The 19963-nt window shown below is 41.2% G+C and overlaps 1 protein-coding gene across 3 annotated transcripts in view; it reads right to left on the bottom strand.

Annotated features, from left to right (window-relative positions):
- FAM114A1 (family with sequence similarity 114 member A1) overlaps positions 1–19963 on the bottom strand; it is a 91864-nt gene that overhangs the window by 49850 nt on the left and 22051 nt on the right. For all 3 annotated transcript variants that reach the window (XM_064285956.1, XM_003411301.4, XM_010591413.3), the window contains exon 3: positions 1618–1705. In XM_064285956.1, the coding sequence (XP_064142026.1) occupies positions 1618–1705 (88 nt within the window). The remainder of the gene's footprint in view (positions 1–1617; positions 1706–19963) is intronic.

The raw sequence follows: 19963 nt of genomic DNA on the forward strand, positions 1-19963 counted from the left end.
GTAGATTTTAGCAAGTAGATCGCCAGAGCTTTCTTCCTAGTTTGTCTTAGTCTGGACTCTCCACTGAAACCTGTTTAGCATCATAGCAACATACAAGCCTCCACTGCTCATGAGGTGTATTGGTGGGAATCAAACCCAGATCTCCTGCATGGAAGGTGAGGATTCTACCAAAGAATCACCACTGCCTCCATTAGATGAAATTAGGGGAATGCAATCTATCTGTCCTTCCAGGAAGTCTAAACACTATCAAGTTAGATATCTGGTCCTTAAACTGTTTATGACCGTGATCCACTGAGGTGGGGCAAAAGGCCTCAAGTACTTTCTATTCCCCCTGGTTTCAGGAGTAACAATGAATTGGACCAATTTGTGGTCCATCAAAAGATCCTTACGGCCATGGAGTATGAATTATACCTTGGAAATACTTGAGTTAGATTATCTGAAAGCTATGTTACCTGTAATTGCCTTTGTCCTTCTCCTTACCCCACTCTTCAAGATGAAATACCTTTGCTAAATTACCTTTGACATTTTGCTATGAGGTCCTCAGCTTTCACGAAGAGTAGATATAAGAAATGGTTACAGGAAGAATATTTTGACAAACTTACATTGATGAATGCATTGTCCACTATTCTTTCTCTCTGTTTAAGAACTGTGACAGTAAATTTCTTTAAAAATTTAATATCGGGAGAAAAAATTATCTCGATAAACTAAGTTTTATCAGTCAGTGAGAAACAGGGAATCTACAGGCAGCCAAGAAGCTCAGAATTAAGGTCAAAGCTCAATTACAGAAGCTCTATTAGCCTTGGCTTTCCTCCTTGCATATATGTGTATATATATCTGCCCTGTAGTGTCACTATGAGTCGACGACGGCACTGGGGTGGGTTATATATATATATTTGTTTGCATTTCAATGCTCTGTTGATGAAACATCTTTTATTCATTTCCTTTAAAATTCTTTTAGTGAGTTGCACATTTTAAAAAATTCAAGTGAGATCATAAACACAAACCTTTAGGAATATATTACAAAAGCCTAAATCTTATATTTTAAAAGGCAATAGAATACAATGGTTAAAAGCCATGTATTTTTTTAACCAGTGGCCTTCAAGTCTATTCCAACTCATGGTGACCTCATATGTGTCAGAGTAGAACTGTGTTCCATAGAGTTTTCAAAGGCCGATTTTTCAAAAGTAGACTACTAGGGCTTTCTTCTCAGGTACCTCTGGGTGGACTCAAATCTCCAACCTTTGGTTAGCAGCCAAAGTGTTAACCATCTGCCCACTCAGGGTCTCCAAGGCCAAACTACTTGATTTAAATGCCAGACCAGCCTCAGCTGACTTTGGGCAAGGTCTAAACTCTCTGTGACTCAGTTGAGTTGCCTCATCTGTAAAATGGAGAAAATAAGAGTACCTACTTTATAGAATTATTTTGAGGAATAAATGTATTAACATATGTGAAACATGTAGAATATTGCCTGATACCTGCCAAGCAACTAAAAAAGGGTTTGCTCTTATTACCTGATGGGCTAATGTTAAACTCTATCAGTACATGGTATGGTCAAAGATGTCATATCCTATTAGGACTCTGAACGTCTTCCATTTAAATGCAACCAATAATGCTTACCTACTGTGGCAGATGCTGATGAGAGCAGAGATTTGCCCCAGGAACCCCAGCCTGCCCATCCCCCTCCACGCAGAGGGGAGTCCACAGCCTGTGGGAAAACAGAATAGCCATAAGGTCAGCAATTCAGTTCATCCCCAAATGGAAAAATACCCATTGGTTTGAAACAAAGAGAAGGCTAAAAAAATTTTCAACAACCATATCTCTCACTGGCATTATAGTTTATAACAGCCATAAAGGAACATCCCAACTCACACTGCAGTATGCACTTTGGAACCAAACTGCTTAGTGGTGACTTGACTTAAAGTGCTTGGTGTTTAGTGTCTTGGTTTAAAGAAAAGGAGTTTGATATTAACTGAGCTCCAATTCTCCCATTTTCTGGGAGTCAGGCACAAAAAGACAAGGACGAGAGCTGTGTGGAGAAAAAAGATATAACATGTGGTTTTTGTTGTTGTTGTATGTCATTAATTCCAAATCATATGTAATTTTTATGGGAGCAGATCACCAGGTCTTTTCTCCCACAGAGAAACTGGTGGCTTTGAAATGCTGACCTTTTGCTTAGCAGCTGAGTTGTGCCACCAGGGCTCCTTATAATATGTATATTAGGGCACAGGAATGTTTGAAAAAGTTCAAAACAACCTCAACCCAGGCTCCAGGCAATTCTTACAAAGCCAAACCAATGTGCTCTTCAAGGAAGAATTAACTTTCAAATTTCTGGGGTGGTGGAATGGAACTTTGGCACGGATGATAGCCAAGGTGTCTAGAAAAGCATCCATTAACCTAGAGATGGGTAGTAGCAACCAGAAATCTTGTGAGGTAAACACCTTTTTAGGTATCCCTTCCACTCACGATGATCCCTGTAACAACACCTCTCACCCACAGGGGTTAGACTGTACCTGGACTCAGTTGATTAAAATTCTTTTGCCTAGGAATTTGGGATCAGGGTTGACAGATTCTAGTTGAGCTTGGGCTGATTGCTTAAATAGAAGATGGAAACTCAGGCAATGTGGAGTGACCATATTCTACCCACCATGTAGACTAAGTTAGAGACAGCAGAGTGAGCAGAATGAAGAAGATGGGCTCTGAGGAGCTGTTTGGATTCCTGATAGCTCCTCAGCCCCTGGTGCACTTCTATCTTTGGGTTCCACGAGATTCTCACACATTATAATATATGCATTTTTAATGCTTTTTTCACTTGATGTATCCCCAGAGCCTAGCAGTATATGCCTGGCATATAATGAGTGCTCAATAAAGATTTTTTTGAGTAAATGACTGAAATTCCCTTGTTTTCTTTGTTATGTGTGCATCAGTTTCTGTTACTTGCAACCAATGAGTCCTGTACGGATGAGTGGAACCACAGCTTTCCAATATCCGGGAACATGTTCTAGAATACAAGGCAAGAATACTGTCGTGGATTGAACTGTGCCCCCAAAAATATCTGTCAACTTGGCTAGGTCATGATTCCCAGTATTGTATGCTTGTCTGCCATTTTGTCATCAGATGTGATTTTCCTATGTGTTGTAAATCCTATCACTATGATGTAATGAGATGAGTTAGTAGCAGTTGTATTGATGAGATCTACAAGATTAGATAGTGTTTTAAGCCAATCTGTTTTGAGATATAAAAGAGAGAGGTGGGCAGAGAGATATGGGGACCTCATACCACCAAAAAAGCAGTGCCGGGAGCAAAGCGCATTCTTTGGACCTGAGGTTCCCGCACTGAGATGCTCCCAGACCAAGGGAAGACTGATGACAAAGACCTTCCTTCAGAGCCAAGAGACAGAGAAAGGCTTTCCCAGGAGCCGGCACCCTGAATTTGGACTTCTAGCCTACTGGACTGTGAGAGAATAAACTTCTCTTTGTTAAAGCCATCCATGTGTGGTATTTCTGTTATAGCAGCACTAGATAACCAAGACAAATACATTAGGAGTTAGCTATATGGAGAACTAAGCTCTTTCACACCAAAAAAGGAGAAAGTGGAAGATTTCCTACAGAGGTTGGGGATTCTATAATATTCTACCCAAGGCTGGCCCATCAGTCATCTCCAATTCCCTTTCCCTTACTGTCTTCCACCTTTATGGCCATGTGAAACAATTTTGACAAATGAGCTATAAATGGAAGAGCCTTTGCTTTCAATGATAAAAGGTACAGTTAAGGCTGGTGCCAACTGTTTCCCCCTGCCTTCTTCCTGCCTTGAATATGGACATGATGTTTGAAACTCAGCAGCCACTTTTCGGCAATGAGGGAAAGACCAAGGAATCACAGAATCGTTGGTCTGAAACGGCTGACATAGAAATTGGTACTGGACCAATGTGAATATCTGCCTACTTCATTCTTTTTGCTAAGTGAGAAAAAAAAAAAAAAGTGCTATTTTGTAAGTTACTGTACCATGGATTTTTGTTACTTGCAGTCAAATGCACTCCTGATTTACCAAGTAAACATCAAACAACATCCATCAGTGTAGAGTACTGGTCAAGGGAAAAGGTTTTGGAATTAAACTGCTTGTGTTTAACTCCAGACTCTGCCATTTGGGGTTACAAGTTACTCAAGATCTTTTAAGCCTTCATTTACTCATTACAAAATGCAAGCTGTGGTCAGATTATATACCTCATAGGGCTGTGAAGCTTAAAAAAATAATTCATATGAAGCTGTGGGCATAGTGCCTGGCACATAATAAATACTCCACAAATGTTAGCCAGTAACGATGAAAAGAAAAAAATACATTTTTTCAGACTAAGAAGCGAAAAGCTTTGAAAGTTGGCTGACATTTTTTCTGTCTGGAAACAGAAAGGAGCTTGTTAACCTAAATGGAAATACTTATGACTCTGCTTTCATTTTTTGTGTCTACACTGATTTACTTCAATTCAGCAATGGAAGCCAATGGCAATTTTATACCATCACGAAGACACATGTAGTTCAATGATTAATATCAGTCTTTCCTGGGACAAATCACTACCTATGTGATTAGGGACAGGTTAATATACTTAGGGCTGACAGCTTCTGACTCAAATTTACAGTGCTTAATATGCTCTGACAGCTGGTAATTGACTATCAAATGGAAATGAATGTTAAATGAGTCTAGAACTTTTTGCAATATAATAAATGGCTACTCCAATTGCCTTATTAATAAAGTTTCTTTGACATTGAGGTGTGCCTTCTTGATCAGCTACAAAAAATATCTGTCACCAATGACAAACACTCAAATAACTAAAAATATAAAAATTAAACATAAAAACCATACAACCTAAATGTTAAACATGTATTATGCATGTATTTCTTCATAAATATGGCCTCTACTTTAAATGGTTTTAATGTCACATATTTGTTGTTGTTGTTAGGTGCTGTCGAGTTGGTTCTGACTCACAGCAACCCTATGTACAACAGAATGAAACACTGCCCGGTCCTGCGCCATCCTTACAATCATCGTTATGCTTGAGCTCATTGTTGCAGCCACTGTGTCAATCCACCTCGTTGAGGGTCTTCCTCTTTTCCGCTGACCCTATACTTTACCAACGGGTGATGCCTTCTCCAGGGACTGATCCCTCCTGACAACATGTCCAAAGTATGTAAGACGCAGTCTCGCCATCCTTGCTTCTAAGGAGCATTCTGGTTGTACTTCTTCCAAGACAGATTTGTTCGTTCTTTTGGCAGTCCATGGTATATTCAATATTCTTCACCAATACCACAATTCAAAGGCGTCAATTCTTCTTTGGTCTTCCTTATTCATTGTTCAGCTTTCACATGCATATGATGTGAATGAAAATACCATGGCTTGGGTTAGGCGCACCTTAGTCTTCAGGGTGACATCTTTGTTTTTCAACACTTTAAAGAGGTCCTTTGCAGCAGATCTACCCAGTGCAATGCATTGTTTGATTTCTTGACTGCTGCTTCCATGGCTGTTGATTGTGGATCCAAGTAAAATGAAATCCTTGACAACTTCAATCTTTTCTCTGTTTATTATGATGCTGCTCATCGGTCCAGTTGTGAGGATTTTTGTTTTCTTTATGTTGAGGTGTAATCCATACTGAAGGCTGTGGTCTTTGATCTTTATCAGTAAGTGCTTCAAGTTCTCTTCATATTCAGCAAGCAAGGTTGGGTCATCTGTGTAATGCAGGTTGTTAATGAGTCTTCCTCCAATCCTGATGCCCCATTCTTCTTCATATAGTCCAGTTTCTCTGATTATTTGCTCAGCATACAGATTGAGTATGTATCGTGAAAGGATACAACCCTGATATATGCCTTTCCTGACTTTAAACCAATCGGTATGCCCTTGTTCTGTCAGAACAACTGCCTCTTGATCTGTGGAAAGGTTCCTCAGGAGCACAATTAAGTGTTCTGGAATTCCCATTCTTCACAATGTTATCCACAATTTGTTATAATCCACACAGTCGAATACTTTTGCATAGTCAATAAAACAGAGGTAAACATCTTTCTGGTATTCTCTCCTTTCAGCCAGGATCCATCTGACATCAGCAATGATATCCCTGGTTCCACGTCCTCTTCTGAAACCAGCCTGAATCTGGCAGTTCCCTGTCGATATACTGCTGCAGCTGTTTTTGAATGATCTTCAGCAAAATTTTGCTTGCATGTGATATTAATGATATTGCTTTATAATTTCCACATTCAGTTGGATCACCTTTCTTGGGAATAGGCATAAATATGGATCTCTTCCAGTCAGTTGGCCAGGAGGCTGTCTTCCATATTTCCTGGCATAGACAAGTGAGCACCTCCAGCACTGCATCTATTTGTTGAAACATCTCAATTGATATTCCATCAATTCCTGGAGCCTTGTTTTTCGCCAGTGCGAAACACAGGATGTTTACCTGTGTTTTATTGACTACGCAAAGGCATTTGACTGTGTGCATCATAACAAATTATGGATAACATTGAGCACAGAGCAACTTGGACTTCTTCCTTTGCTACCATCGTTTCTTGATCATATGCTCCCTCTTGAAATGGCTGAACATCAACTAATTCTTTTTGGTATAATGACTCTGTGTATTTATTCCATCTTCTTTTGATGTTTCCTGCATCATTTAATATCTTCCCCATAGAATCCTTCATTATTGCAACTCGAGGCGTGAATTTTTTCTTCGGTTCTTTCGCCTTGAGAAACGCCGAGCATGTTCTTCCCTTCTGGTTTTCTATCTCCAGCTCTTTGCACATGTCATTATAATACTTTGTCTTCTCAAGCCGCCCTTTGAAATCTTCTGTTCAGTTCTTCTACTTCATCATTTCTTCCTTTTGCTTCAGCTGCTTGAGGTTCAACAGCAAGTTTCAGAGTCTCCTCTGACATGCATCTTGGTCTTTTCTTTCTTCCTGTCTTTTCAATGACCTCTTGCTTTCTTCATATATGATATCCTTGATGTCATTCCACAATTCGTGTGGTCTTCGGTCACTAGTGTTCAATGCACCAAATCTATTCTTCAGATGGTCTCTAAATTCAGGTGGGATATATTCAAGGTCATATTTTGGTTCTTGTAGACTTGTTCTGGTTTTCTTCAGTTTCAGCTTGAACTTGCATATGAACAATTGATGGTCTGTTCCACAGTCAGCCCCCGGCCTTGTTCTGACTGATGATATTGAGCTTTTCCATTGTCTCTTTCCACATATGTAGTCAATTTGATTCCTATGTGTTCCATCTGGCGAGGTCCATGTGTATAGTTGCCGTTTATGTTGGTGAAAGAAGGTATTTGCAATGAAGAAGTAATTGGCCTTGCAAAATTCTATCATTTGATCTCTGGCATTGTTTCTATCACCAAGGCCATATTTTCCAACTACTGATCCTTCTTCTTTGTTTCTAACGTTTGCATTCCAATCACCAGTAATTATCAATGCATCCTGATTGCATGTTTGATCAATTTCAGACTTCAGCAGCTGATAAAAATCTTCTATTTCTTCATCTTTGGCCTTAGTGGTTGGTGTGTAAATCTGAATAATACTCGTGTTAGCTGGTCTTTCTTGTAGGTGTATGGATATCATCCTATCACTAACAGTGTTGTACTCAGGATAGATCTTGAAATGTTCTTTTTAACGAAGAATGCAACACCATTCCTCTTCAAGTTGTCAATCCCAGCATAGTAGACTATATGACTGGCCGATTCAAAATGGCCAATACCAGTCCATTTCAGCTCACTAATGCCTAGGATATCGATGTTTATGTGTTCCATTTCATTTTTGATGACTTCCAATTTTCCTAGATTCATACTTCGTACATTCCAGGTTCTGATTATTAATGGATGTTTGCAGCTGTTTCTTCTCATTTTGAGTCGTGCCATATCAGCAAATGAAGGTCCCAAAAGCTTTACTCCATTCACGTCATTAAGGTCGACTCTACTTTGAGAAGGCAGCTCTTCCTTAGCTGTCTTTTGAGTGCTTTCCAATCTGGGGGGCTCATCTTCCAGCACTATATTAGACAATGTTCCACTGCTATTCATAAGGTTTTCACTGGCTAATCCTTTTCAGAAGTAGACTGCCGGGTCCTTCCTCCTAGTCTGTCTTAGTCTCTAGGCTCAGCTGAAGCATTTATGAGACCATAAAGTAGGCAGCATGAGTCTACTCAGATTTTCTATTACTAAAACCAAAAAAACCAAACCCGTTGCCATCCAGTTGATTCCGACTCATAGTAACCCTATAGGACAGAGGAGAACTGCCCCATAGGGTTTCCAAGGAGTGGCTGCTGGATTTGAACTGCCAACCTTCTGGTTCACAGCCGGGCTGTTAACCACTGAGCCACCGGGGCTCCAAGATCGACCTAGTGGGCCTATTTCCTTGAGTAGATGGAGAATCAGATACTATGTATAACTTGCATTCAGGGATGTGGGAGACGTGAGCTATGAGACCAAACCCTTCTCCCCTTCCATACGGGAGACCTGGGTTTGATTCCCAGGCAATGCATCTCAAGTGCAGTCACCACCCATCTGTCAGTGGAGGCCTGCTTATTGCTATGATGCTAAATAGGTTTCGGTGGAGCTTCCAGACTAAGATGGACTGGAAAGAAAGTTCTGGCAATCTACTTCAAAAATCAGTCAGGGAAAACCCTATGGGTCAGTAACCTATCATGGGGATGGTGCAGGAGTGGGCAGCATTTCATCACGTTGTGCACTCAAAAAAGTGGCTCAGTATGTTAGTTGGTAGGATGTCAATTGCTTTGAATGCCTACAGCTCTGGATTCCACGATGTGTCAAAATATCTGGTTGAACATGATCTGTTATTTGCAGGTCCTTTTCTTCCCTTGCGGGTATGTACCATTCAACTCTGAGAAGATTTAAAATTAAGTATAGAAAGGTTTTAAGCATCAAAGCCATGTAATTATTATTTCTGGGAATATTTTATCTTTTCTGTACTACTAATATTTAAGGGAATTTGGCTTATTACAGTGACAATTTTTAAAAACCAATTTAAAATGAATAATGGAATCATTAGCCTTCTGATTTTAAGTTAAAAATCTTCCTACATTTATGCATAGTATTATACCATCTAGAGGTCTTTAGGTCGACACTACAAATTTAATGTAATAGATTTATAACAATTACTAAGTACTCAGCAAGGTTTTGTTTAAGTAGATAAATGAGGTACTTATAAAGAAAATAGAATATATTAAATTTATAAATGCAGTTTTAAAATATTTGAAGGTATTTAAGTTGGTAAAAAGGACTAAACATTAATCCAAATCCCCTTGAAGCTGACTGTTAAATTATGCTAGACTTCTAAATAATAAGATTTGTGAAATGAACTTAGAGCCTAAGGAAGAATTGGGCTTTCAAACTTGTAACCTTAATAAATGGAACACTAATCGCTGAACCAAATGAAATGTCTAAGCAGTTCTTTTTATGCACGAAGTCTACCCTGGACCACACCAAAAACCCATTAAACACAAATCTAGCTTTATTGCTAGGGCAGTGGTGGTTCAGTGGTAGAATTAGCGCTTTCCAGGTGAGAGACCTGGTTAGATTCCCGGTCAGCGCACTTCATTTACAGCCATCGCCTGTCTGTCAACGGAGGCTTGTGTGTTGCTACGACACTGAAAGGTCTCAGGGTAGCTTCCAGGCTAATACGGACTAGGCCAAAAGGCCTGGAGATCTACTTCTGAAAGTCAGAAAATGAAAACCCTATGAATCAATCAGGTGGATCTTGGCTGAAAGTAGAGAATACCGTGATGTTGTTTACCTGTGTTTTGTCAACTATGCAAAGGCATTAAACTGTGTGGATCATAACAAATTATATAACACTGCAAAGAATGGGAATTTCAGGAGACTTAACTGTGCTCATAAGGAACCCATACGTAGACCCCAAGAGGCAGTCATTCAGACTGAACAAGGGGATACTGCATGGTTTAAAGTCAGGAAAAGTGTATGTCAGGGTTGACTCCTCTCACCATACTTATTCAATCTGTATGCTGAGCAAATAATCCGAAAAGCTGGACTACATGAAGAAGAATGCGGCATCAAAATTTGAGGAAGACTCATTAACAACTTGCATTATGCAGATGACACAACCTTGCTTGCTGCAAGTGAAGAGGACTTGAAGCACTTACTGATGAAGATCAAAGACCACAGCCTTCAGTATGTATTACACCTCAACATAAAGAAAACAAAAATCCTCACAACTAGACCAATAAGTAGCCTCATGATAAATGGAGAAAGATTGAAGTTGTCAAGGATTTAATTTTACTTCAATCCACAACCAATGTCCATGGAAGCTGAGAAAGCAAACAATGCATTGCATTGGGCAAATCTGCTGCAAAAGACCTCCTTAAAGTGTTGAAAAGCAAAGATGTCACTTTAAGAACTAAGGTGCACCAGACCCAAGCCATGGTGATTTCATTCGCCTCATACCATGTGAAAGCTGCATAATGAATAAGAAAGACCAAAGAAAAATTGACACCTTTGAATTGTGGTGTTGGCTAAGAATGTTGGCCAACATGTTGGCCATGGACTGCCAGAAGACCAACAAATTTGTCTTGGAAGAAGTGCAGCCAGAATGCTCCTTAGAAGTAAGGATGGCGAGACTTCGTCTCCCATACTTTGGACATGTTATCAAGAGGGACGAGTCCCTGGAGAAGGACATCATACTTGGTAAAGTAGCCGGTTAGCAAAAAACAGGAAGACCTTCAATGAGAGGGACGGACACCGTGGCTGCAACAATGGGCTCAAGCATAACAACGATTGTGAGGAAGGTGCAGGACCAGGCAGTGTTTCATTCTGTTGTATACACGGTAGTGTTTCGTCCCATTGTGCACGGGTTCACCAGGAGTTGGGGGTCGGCTCAATGGCAACTACCAACTACAACTTTATTGCACCCCCACTCACAATTTATTCCATTCTACCATCACGGAAGTGATGTCTTCCTGTTAGCTACCATTATCATCTTCACCTGCACTCCTCCAGGCCTCAGACAGGTTGGTTATCCTTTCCCTCCTATCTTTTCAATCTTTCCTTTTCTACTGGCTACTTTCCAAAATCAATCATGCACAGGATTCTCCCATCTTAAAATAAACAAAAATTACAACAACAATGACGAAACCTCTTTCAAATTTCTTGTCTTATCTGGTTTCTGCTCCAAATCTTTCTTCTTTACCTCTTAAAAAAAGGTGTCTATCCTCTGTACCCTCCCTGCCTGATTCCCCTACATGCTACAGTAAGACTTCCACAGCCACTACTCCATGGAACCATTCTCACCAGGTGCACCAACGGCTTCTCTTGCCAAAGCCACTGGACTTAGTTCAGTCCTTTCCTTACTTACCTCTCAGTGGCATCCGAAGTTTAAGCACTTTTATATCTTTAAAACACTTTATCCCCATACCCTCCATGCCCTATCTTTGAACTCTTATTTTTTGCCCCTCCCTTAGTATCATGATTTCAGTTATTAACTTTAAAATATTTCTTCATACACATTGTGATATTATGTGGACTTCTTAGATTAAGCTATAGTCCAAATGCGCCAGCTTTCCAATAAAATGTGCACAATCCAGGGTGGTCAGTTGGCATTATAACGAGGAAAGTCATAAGTCCAGAGGCAGTGATTATGAGCGTTTACATTATCTGTATCTCTACTAACACCTGATGCCTTGTGATTAGCATACTGAATGGTGGAAATGGGTTTTAACTGGTAAACATGGTGGACAGTTAACTAGCATTCTGAATGCCTGAAAAGGGTTCTAGATGGTGAAATTAAAGGTATTTGAGATTTGTAGACTGTTAAAAATATTTTAGAGACTCTTCCTACTTATACATGAATGTGGTATATGAAAGGAAACCCTGGTGGCGTAGTGGTTAAGTGCTTAGGCTGCTAACCAAAGGGTCGGCAGTTTAAATCCACCAGGCGCTACTTGGGAACTCTATGGGGCAGTTCTACTCTGTCCTATAGGGTCGCTATGAGTCAGAATCGACTCGATGGCACTGGGTTTAGTTTTTTTGGGTTTGGTATAAGAAAGGATTCTGCCCTATGCTAAACGGTCTTCTATTCAATTGTGAATTCTGGGAAATTCTGGTTGGTATAAGGAATCCTGGTTATGCAACAGTTAAGTCCTGGGCTGCTAACCAAAAGGCTGGTGGTTTGAACCCACCAAACGGTTCAATGGAATAAATACCTAGTGATCTGCTTTCATATAGATTACAGCCAAGAAAATCTGATGGGGCGGCTCTACTCTGTCACATGGTGTCACTATGAGTCAAAATCGACTCGGTGACAGCTAAAAAACAATAATGCCAGCTGTAAGGGACGAAAAATCTTGCCTCTGGAATCTAGGCATTTGCCTTGATTGAACCACTCAAAGTGGTGGTGAGAACACCTAAAATGACAGAATGGTAGAACTTTCTCAGTCCTACAGAACAGATTCATGAATTGTTTTTAACTTTCTTATTAATAAACTTTGAATTTAAAAATACTCGCTTTTATCGTACAATGTGGTGGTGAGATTGTGGAGGGGACAGGTAACCCTCACCATCTCGACTTCTCTGGTGGCTACTGCTATCAGAAAGAATCCAAGGGGTGTGCATAGCCAAATTGGCTTAGAGACAGGAGCCTTCCAGGGCTGCATCCTTCACCGTGGTTCTTCATAACACCTGGGCAATCAATCTCACCCACTCCCTTAAATAGCCATCCATATGCAGATGGTCTCCACATCCCTATCTCTCCGTGGCTCCAGACCATTATAACCAACTGCCAGCCAAATAACTTCACTTGGACGTCCCATGGCATGTTTGAAGCTGAACTCATCATCTTCTCAGTCCCACCCCCATCTCACACCCAAGTAGGACTTCCTGTGTCCTGGTTTTAGTGGTTGCCAAACACTGGCCCACTGCCTGACTGTAAGAGTATATTATCTGGGAGAAATTATTGATAATACAGAGTCTCGGCTTCCACTATGACCTTTTGAATAAGAACCCCTCAGGGTAGAGCCCAGGAATCTGTCTTTTTAACATGTCTTCTAGGTAATTCCAATCACCATCAGATTTGGGAACTACTTTTTTTTTTCATTATATATAGCCAAATGGCAATACCACCCACCTATCGTCCTGCCAAAAACTGGCTGTCATTATGCACAGAAGGCTTCAATGGGGAAATACTCACATAGAATTGGAATAAACTCTACTCTAGTAGGAGGCAGAAATCTGCCAATGGTGTGTTTTGGCCTGTGATCACCCCTCTTTGTCTACTGTGACAATAATTTTACAGCTTGTAAACATTCTACTTTTCCTTTTCTAGGGAGAACCGTCAATTGACAGTCTATGTTTTCCTTTGAGAACATTTTTAGCGGTAACTAGGAGAACATGTTGGAATTTTTTCTTTCTCCATATTTGGCCGTATGTATTGGTGGTAGACAGTGTTGTTAGTTGCCATTGAGTGGGTTCTGACTCGTGGCGACTATATATATAACAAAATGAAACACTGCCTGGTCCTGCACTATCTTCATGATCATTGGTCTGTCTGAGTTCATTGTTGAGGCTGTTGTGTCAGTCCATTTCACTGAGGATTTCTCTTGCCTTTATTGGCCCCCTACTTTACCAAACATAATGTCCTTCTCCAGCAATTGGTCCCTCCTGAGGATGTGTCCAAAGTAAGCAAACAGGTGCCTTGGACAATATTTTGTGATCCATAGTGTTTTTATTGGCTAATTTTTGGAGATAGATTGCCAGGCCTAGTCTGTCTTAGTATAGAAGCTCTGGTGAAATCTGTCCTCCATGGGTGGCCCTATTAATTTGTGAAATACTGGTGGCATTGCTTCCAACATCATAGCAACACGTTAAGTCAGCACAGTAAGACAAATTGACATATGGGTGGTGGGTTCAACATTTGTTTCATTCTGGGCAACATTTCTTGGTGTTAAGAATTTAGGGAAATTTTATCTACATTGGGTCTTTTAAAGATTGGCTAGGATATAAGGTCCCACGAGACCTCTGAGAACAAATGTCACTCCTGAGCAGCACCCAAGATAAACCATCTCTGAATTGGAGCTGAAGCCTTCCCTGACTCCTTAGGAACAGTTTAAGTGCTCTACCTAAAGCTTCCCTTGTGCCTGTTCGCTCTAGTATATATCATGCTATCTATCAATGCTTTTATACATTACTGCCCTATCCAACTAGACTGTGGGCTTCCTAAAGACAGTTAGCAGCACTCAATGTATGGTATCATGGGGCTGGTAAAGGCCTTAGAGAATTTGGTCCAATCTCCAATTTCAAGCAAGGCTGCGGACCATCTCTCATGGATGTTGTAGAGTGGATTCCTGCATAAAGGTTCAACTCAATGTTACTAAGTCTGCACATGGGAATGGACAAGGGAGAGAAGGAGCCCCAAAGACAGAGGCAGCTTCATTGAGTCCATAAACTGTGAACGGTGTGATCCTTCAAACCAGAGGTGCCAGCTGCATAGCTGGCAGAACCATTGGCCTCATCCTATTCTCTGGGTCACCTCCTAGTTATGCCATACTATCTGCCAAGTTACAGCCACCATGCTGACACAGGCAAAGGAGAAGCTAATGGCGTGGATTGTAAGGGGACTCAGGCCCAAAGTAACTATGCAGATACAAATCACTTATAAAAAATATACACATTTATATACATTATGTACATTATCACAAAATCTAGCGTGCCCTAGAAGACACTGGTTTATTATACTTTTTCAAAGGCTATTCTGCCAGGTTTCTTAGTAAAGCAGGCATTTTCCTATAGAAACTTTTTTTAAGGGATGATGAGATTCTATTAGGCTCAGATATACCCTCTGGGATCAAACGGGCTTTTGAACTTGGCCATTTTCCTACAGAACCTGCCACTCCTTGGGAGACCCATGTTCGAGATCCAAGGAACCAACTTGTAAATAAACTTTTAATTCAAGATTTTTCATATAATTCATTCTTGTCTGAATCAATGGAGAAACAGTTGTTTTCATCACTGCAAAAGGACTTCTTATAAGAGTCCAACAAAGGACAAATAAAGGAGAACAAATCAACAAGATTCATGAACTAGGCACAAAATCAACTTCTAACATTAACTTAGGATAAAAGAACAGGACGCCAAGAAAGATGGTAGAATTCTTTTCTGGTAATCCTCAAAAAGAAAATACACTTACACCTAAACCAAACCAAACCAAACCTGTTGCCTTTGAGTTGATTCCGACAAAAGCGACCCTATAGGACAGAGTAGAACTGCTCCATAGGGTGTCCAAGGAAAGGCTGGTGGATTCAAACTACCGACCTTTTGGTTAGCACACAAACACTTAACCACTGAGCCACCAGGGCTCTTTGTGGCTACTTAGAAGGGTTTAAATATGAGCCTGTGTGAAAGAGATATCCTCTATCCTTAAGGCCCTCCCAGCCAGATGTTTCTACTTTTGCCCTTTTAGAACAAGCAAACTAACAGGTACCACTCCCACACCTTGGTTTTATCTGAGTTCACGATGCAATGCCACACAAATATATCCTGAGCCACTGTCCCAACTCTGAGGCCAATGTTTTCACTTTCCATCCAGGTGATTCACTGGCAGAATTCTCACCTTCCTTGTGGGAGACCCAGGTTCAATTCCAGACCAGTGCACCTCATGTGCAACCACCACCCATCTGTCCGGGAAGGCCTGTGTGTTGCTATGACGCTGAACAGGTTGCCTGAGGAGCTTCCAGACTAAGATGGACTAGGAAGAGAGGCCTGGTGATCTACTTGTAAAAATCAGCCGGTGAAAACCCTATGGATCACAATGGTCTGATCTGCAACTGATAATGGGGAGGGGATGACTCAAAGGCAGCTAACAACTTTTATGATGCTTCATCATGAGCTGTTATGGATTGAATTGTGTCCTCTAAAAAGATGTGTTGAAATCTTAACCACTGTACCTACAAAGGAGCTGTGGTGGTGCAGTGGTTAAGCGATACAGCTGCTAACCAAAAGGTCGGCAGTTCAAATCCACCAGCCACTCTCTGGAAACCCTATGAAGCAGTTCTACTCTGTCTTCTAGGGTTGCTATGGGTTGGAATTGACCCGATGGCAACGGGCTTGGTTTGGTTTTATACCTACAAATATGACCCTATTTGGGAATAAGCCTTTTCTTTTGTTATGTTAATGAGGTCTTAGGAGAGTAAGGTGGGTCCTAAACCTAATCCTTTCTGAGTGGTGTTTTATAAACAGGAGTATAGACACAGAGATACACAAACAGGGGAAGACACCACAGATGCATATACAAGTAGAAGAGAATGTCAAGGACTACTGGTAGTCACCAGAAGATAGGGGAGAGGGCCACAGATGAAACAAACATGGCAAGGCTCTGATTTGAACTTAAAACCTCCAGAATTGTGAGAAAATAAATGTCTGTTCTTTAAAGCCACCCACTTGTGGCATCTTTTGTTACAGCAGCCCTAGTAAACTAAGACATGAGGAAATGCTCACATTTTCAGAGCCCCTAAAATGCTGGCGGTGCAGCACTTAATTGTTTGGCTGCTAACAAAAAGGACAGCAGTTTGAATCCATCAGCCGCTCCTTGGAAACCCTATGGGGTGGTTCTACTCTGTCTTATAGGGTCGCTATGAGTTGGAATCAACTTGATGGCAATGGGTTAAAAGGGTTATCAGTGTTGTTCAGGGGAGAGTCTCTGCCTGCCAATCAGCTCCATTCCTATAGCATTAATTAAGGAGGTTTAGTTGGTACTTTCACAAGCAGGATACCTTCAATTTGCTCAAAAGATTTAAGAAGGCAGAGGTGGCAGGAGCATATTGATTTCTTATTATGCTATCTTTATTAACAACTCCACTATAGTTATTAGAAATCTGAAATTGGTCATATGAGCTATCCATGTAAATTCTGAATTAGTAGAATGTCTACAGTTTCTTTAAGTCATCTCAGGTCAGAAGGGTGTGGTTAAGACATTTTTTCTTAATGTACAGAGATATTTATTAATAGCAGCACTTAATAATAAAAATTGAGAATGAATGCTCCCTACCATAGGAAAGACAGCATGGAGGGAAAATGGGTTCTGGAGTCAAAAAGACTTGGCTCAAGCTCTCATTCTGCCACTTTCCTACTTTGGAGGGTCTGTTTGACAAAAAGGATTTTCTATAAAGTCCCCTAGTCCATCTCTTTACCAACAGCATGTAAGCTGTCAAGCCTGGAACTTCTGAATGTCCCACTATTTCCTGTGTATATGTGGCTGCTGTTTTTTTAAAGATTAATGTATGAAAAAGTATCCTACTAGCCAAAAAAATTCTTAAAATGTTATTTTAGCATCACAAAACTCCAGAGCTGGAATGGTTCTGAAAGATCACATAGTCAAAGAACTGTCAAAGGGATGGGATCGCAAGGGTTCTTTAGCTTGGAGCAATTGTTCTCAATCCTGACTGGACCTTAGAATCATTTGAGAAGCTTTTTGAAAATACTGATGTCCAAGCCCCATATCTGAACCGACAGAATCAGAATCCTTGGAGTTGGGACCCTGGCATTAGTATTTTTTAAAGCTCTCCCAGTCAGAATTGAGAAACTCTGGTCTAGGGGTTCTTAACCCCTTAGGGGTCCTGGAAGACTTCAAGGATCTATGAACTCACAAGCAAAATGTTGTGCGTTTGTTCACCGTTTACGGAAACACTGGTGGCGTAGTGGTTAAGTGCTACAGCTGCTAACCAACAGGTCAGCAGTTCGAATCCATCAGGTGCTCCTTGGAAACTCTATGGGGAAGTTCTACTCTGTCCTATAGGGTCACTCTGAGTCGGAATCGACTCGATAGCAATGAGTTTCGCTTTTTTTTTTTAGTTTTGAGTTCACCATAGGAGACCCTGGGTGGCACAAATGCTTAAGTGCTTGACTACTAGCCAAAAGGTTGGCGACTTGAACCCACCCAGAGGCACCTTGGAAGATAGGCCTGGCAATCTACTTTCAAAAGGTCACAGCCTTGAAAACCCTATGAAGCAGTTCTACTCTGCATACGTGGGATTGTCATGAGTTGGAACCGACCTGACAGTAACTAACAACAACATGTTTACTCTATCTGATCCCAGCTCCCAGCTGGTCCTTGAGTCCCCTCCATAGCCCCCTTGCAAAGTGCTTGTTCGTTTTTTTTTTTAAAAACATCTCCAGTGATGGGAAATATCCTATTTCCTGAGGAAGGCCATCACATCTTTCAACAGTTCTGAGCAGCAAATCCCGTGAGGAAAGGGAGGCACAAGAGGCCTGATTTTGAATAAAAGAATCACAAGATGTTAACTCAGAGGATACACAGAGGTCTTCATGTGCAAATTCTTCATGTAATAGAGGACAACACTGAAGCACAGAGAAGTGAGGTGTCATGCCCGATGTAACAGAGTTAATGATAGATTGGGCCATGAATGTCCAAGACCCCTGACTGCATGTTTAGTTCCCTCCCCTCACTGCATGCAGCAGTCACCTCAAAGATGAACAAGGCTGAGATCTGGCTAAGGGCAGACCCTGACTACCCCATTCTATACCATCACTCAGGAGGAGCCCTGGTGGCACGGTGGTTAAGTGCTTGGCTACTAACCGAAAAGTTGGTGGTTCAAACCCACCAGCTGCTCCACAGGGGAAAGATCTCTGTAAAGATTGTAGCCTTGGAACACTATGAGGCAGTCCTACTCTGTCCTATAGAGTCACTACGAGTCAGAATCAACTCGATGATAGTTGGTATATCATGACTCTGGAAAGGGTCCAACCCTGATAGGATTTGAAGAGAGCAGCCCCCATCTCCCAGACCTCCTTTCACGCTGAGTGCCTCCCCCACCCATGCCAGGCCCCATGTGGTGGGAGGTGAAGGTGCCAGGAGAACCTAGCAGTCGTACTGGTGTGGCACATGGTACCAATAGGGGAATGGATGGTGGTCTATCTTATCCCAAGAGAGTCTAAGGTGCAAGCACTGGAAGAAAAAGCAATGCACTCTGCCTCTGGTCTTCTTGAAGGTGGTATGTAAGGAGAAAACAGTGATGTGAATGTTGGCTATCTCCACAGTGGATCTGTAAATATGCCTCAGAATTTAAGTGATCTTAAAGAAACATTGGCTTGTTTAGGTGGAACCAGGATCATTATTAATTTGGACTCATTATGTTGGATATTATAATTTCTTCCATTTACTACCAGATAGGCCAGGACAAGTCATTTAACATCTCTGAGCCTAGATACCTCCTCTATAAATTGAGGGTAATAATACCTACCTCAAAACCTCAAAGAATAGTTGTGTTGAATGAATTACATAATACATAAAAGGGCTAGCACAGTGCCTGGCATATAGGGTATGCCCAATAATTGGTGAGTATTGGAGCCCTGGTGGTGCAGTGGTTAAGTGCTTGGCTGCTAACCAATCAGAAGGCCAGAGGTTCAAACCCACTAGCTGCTCCTTCGAAGAAAGATGTGGCAGTCTGCTTCCGTAAAGATTACAGCCTTGGGAACCCTATGGGGCAGTTTTACTCTGTCCTACAGGGTCACTATGAGTCGGAATCAACTTGATAGTAACGAGTTTGGTTTTCAAGTTATTATTATTAACTTCGTGTGAAAGTTGGATGATGAAAAAGGAAGACAGAAGAAGAACTGATGCATTTGAACTGCAATGTTGGTGAAAAATGTTGAATATATTGTGGAGTGCCAAAAGAATGAACAAATCAGTCTTAGAAGAAATACAACCAGAATTTTCCTTAGAAGCAAGGATGGCAAGACTTCAACTTGCTTACTTTGGACATATCATCAGGAAAGACCGATCTCTAGTAAAGGACATCATGTTTGGTAAAGTAGATGGTCAACAAAAACCAAGGAAATCCTCAGTGAGGGGCTCAAACATGGCAGTGATCACGAAGATGGCCCAGGACTGGGCCAAGTCGCCAAGAGTTGGAGCTGACTCGATGGCAACTAACAACAAAAACAACATTAATT

The sequence above is a fragment of the Loxodonta africana genome, chromosome 5, assembly GCF_030014295.1.
Source record: "Loxodonta africana isolate mLoxAfr1 chromosome 5, mLoxAfr1.hap2, whole genome shotgun sequence".
NCBI classification, from domain to species: domain Eukaryota; kingdom Metazoa; phylum Chordata; class Mammalia; order Proboscidea; family Elephantidae; genus Loxodonta; species Loxodonta africana.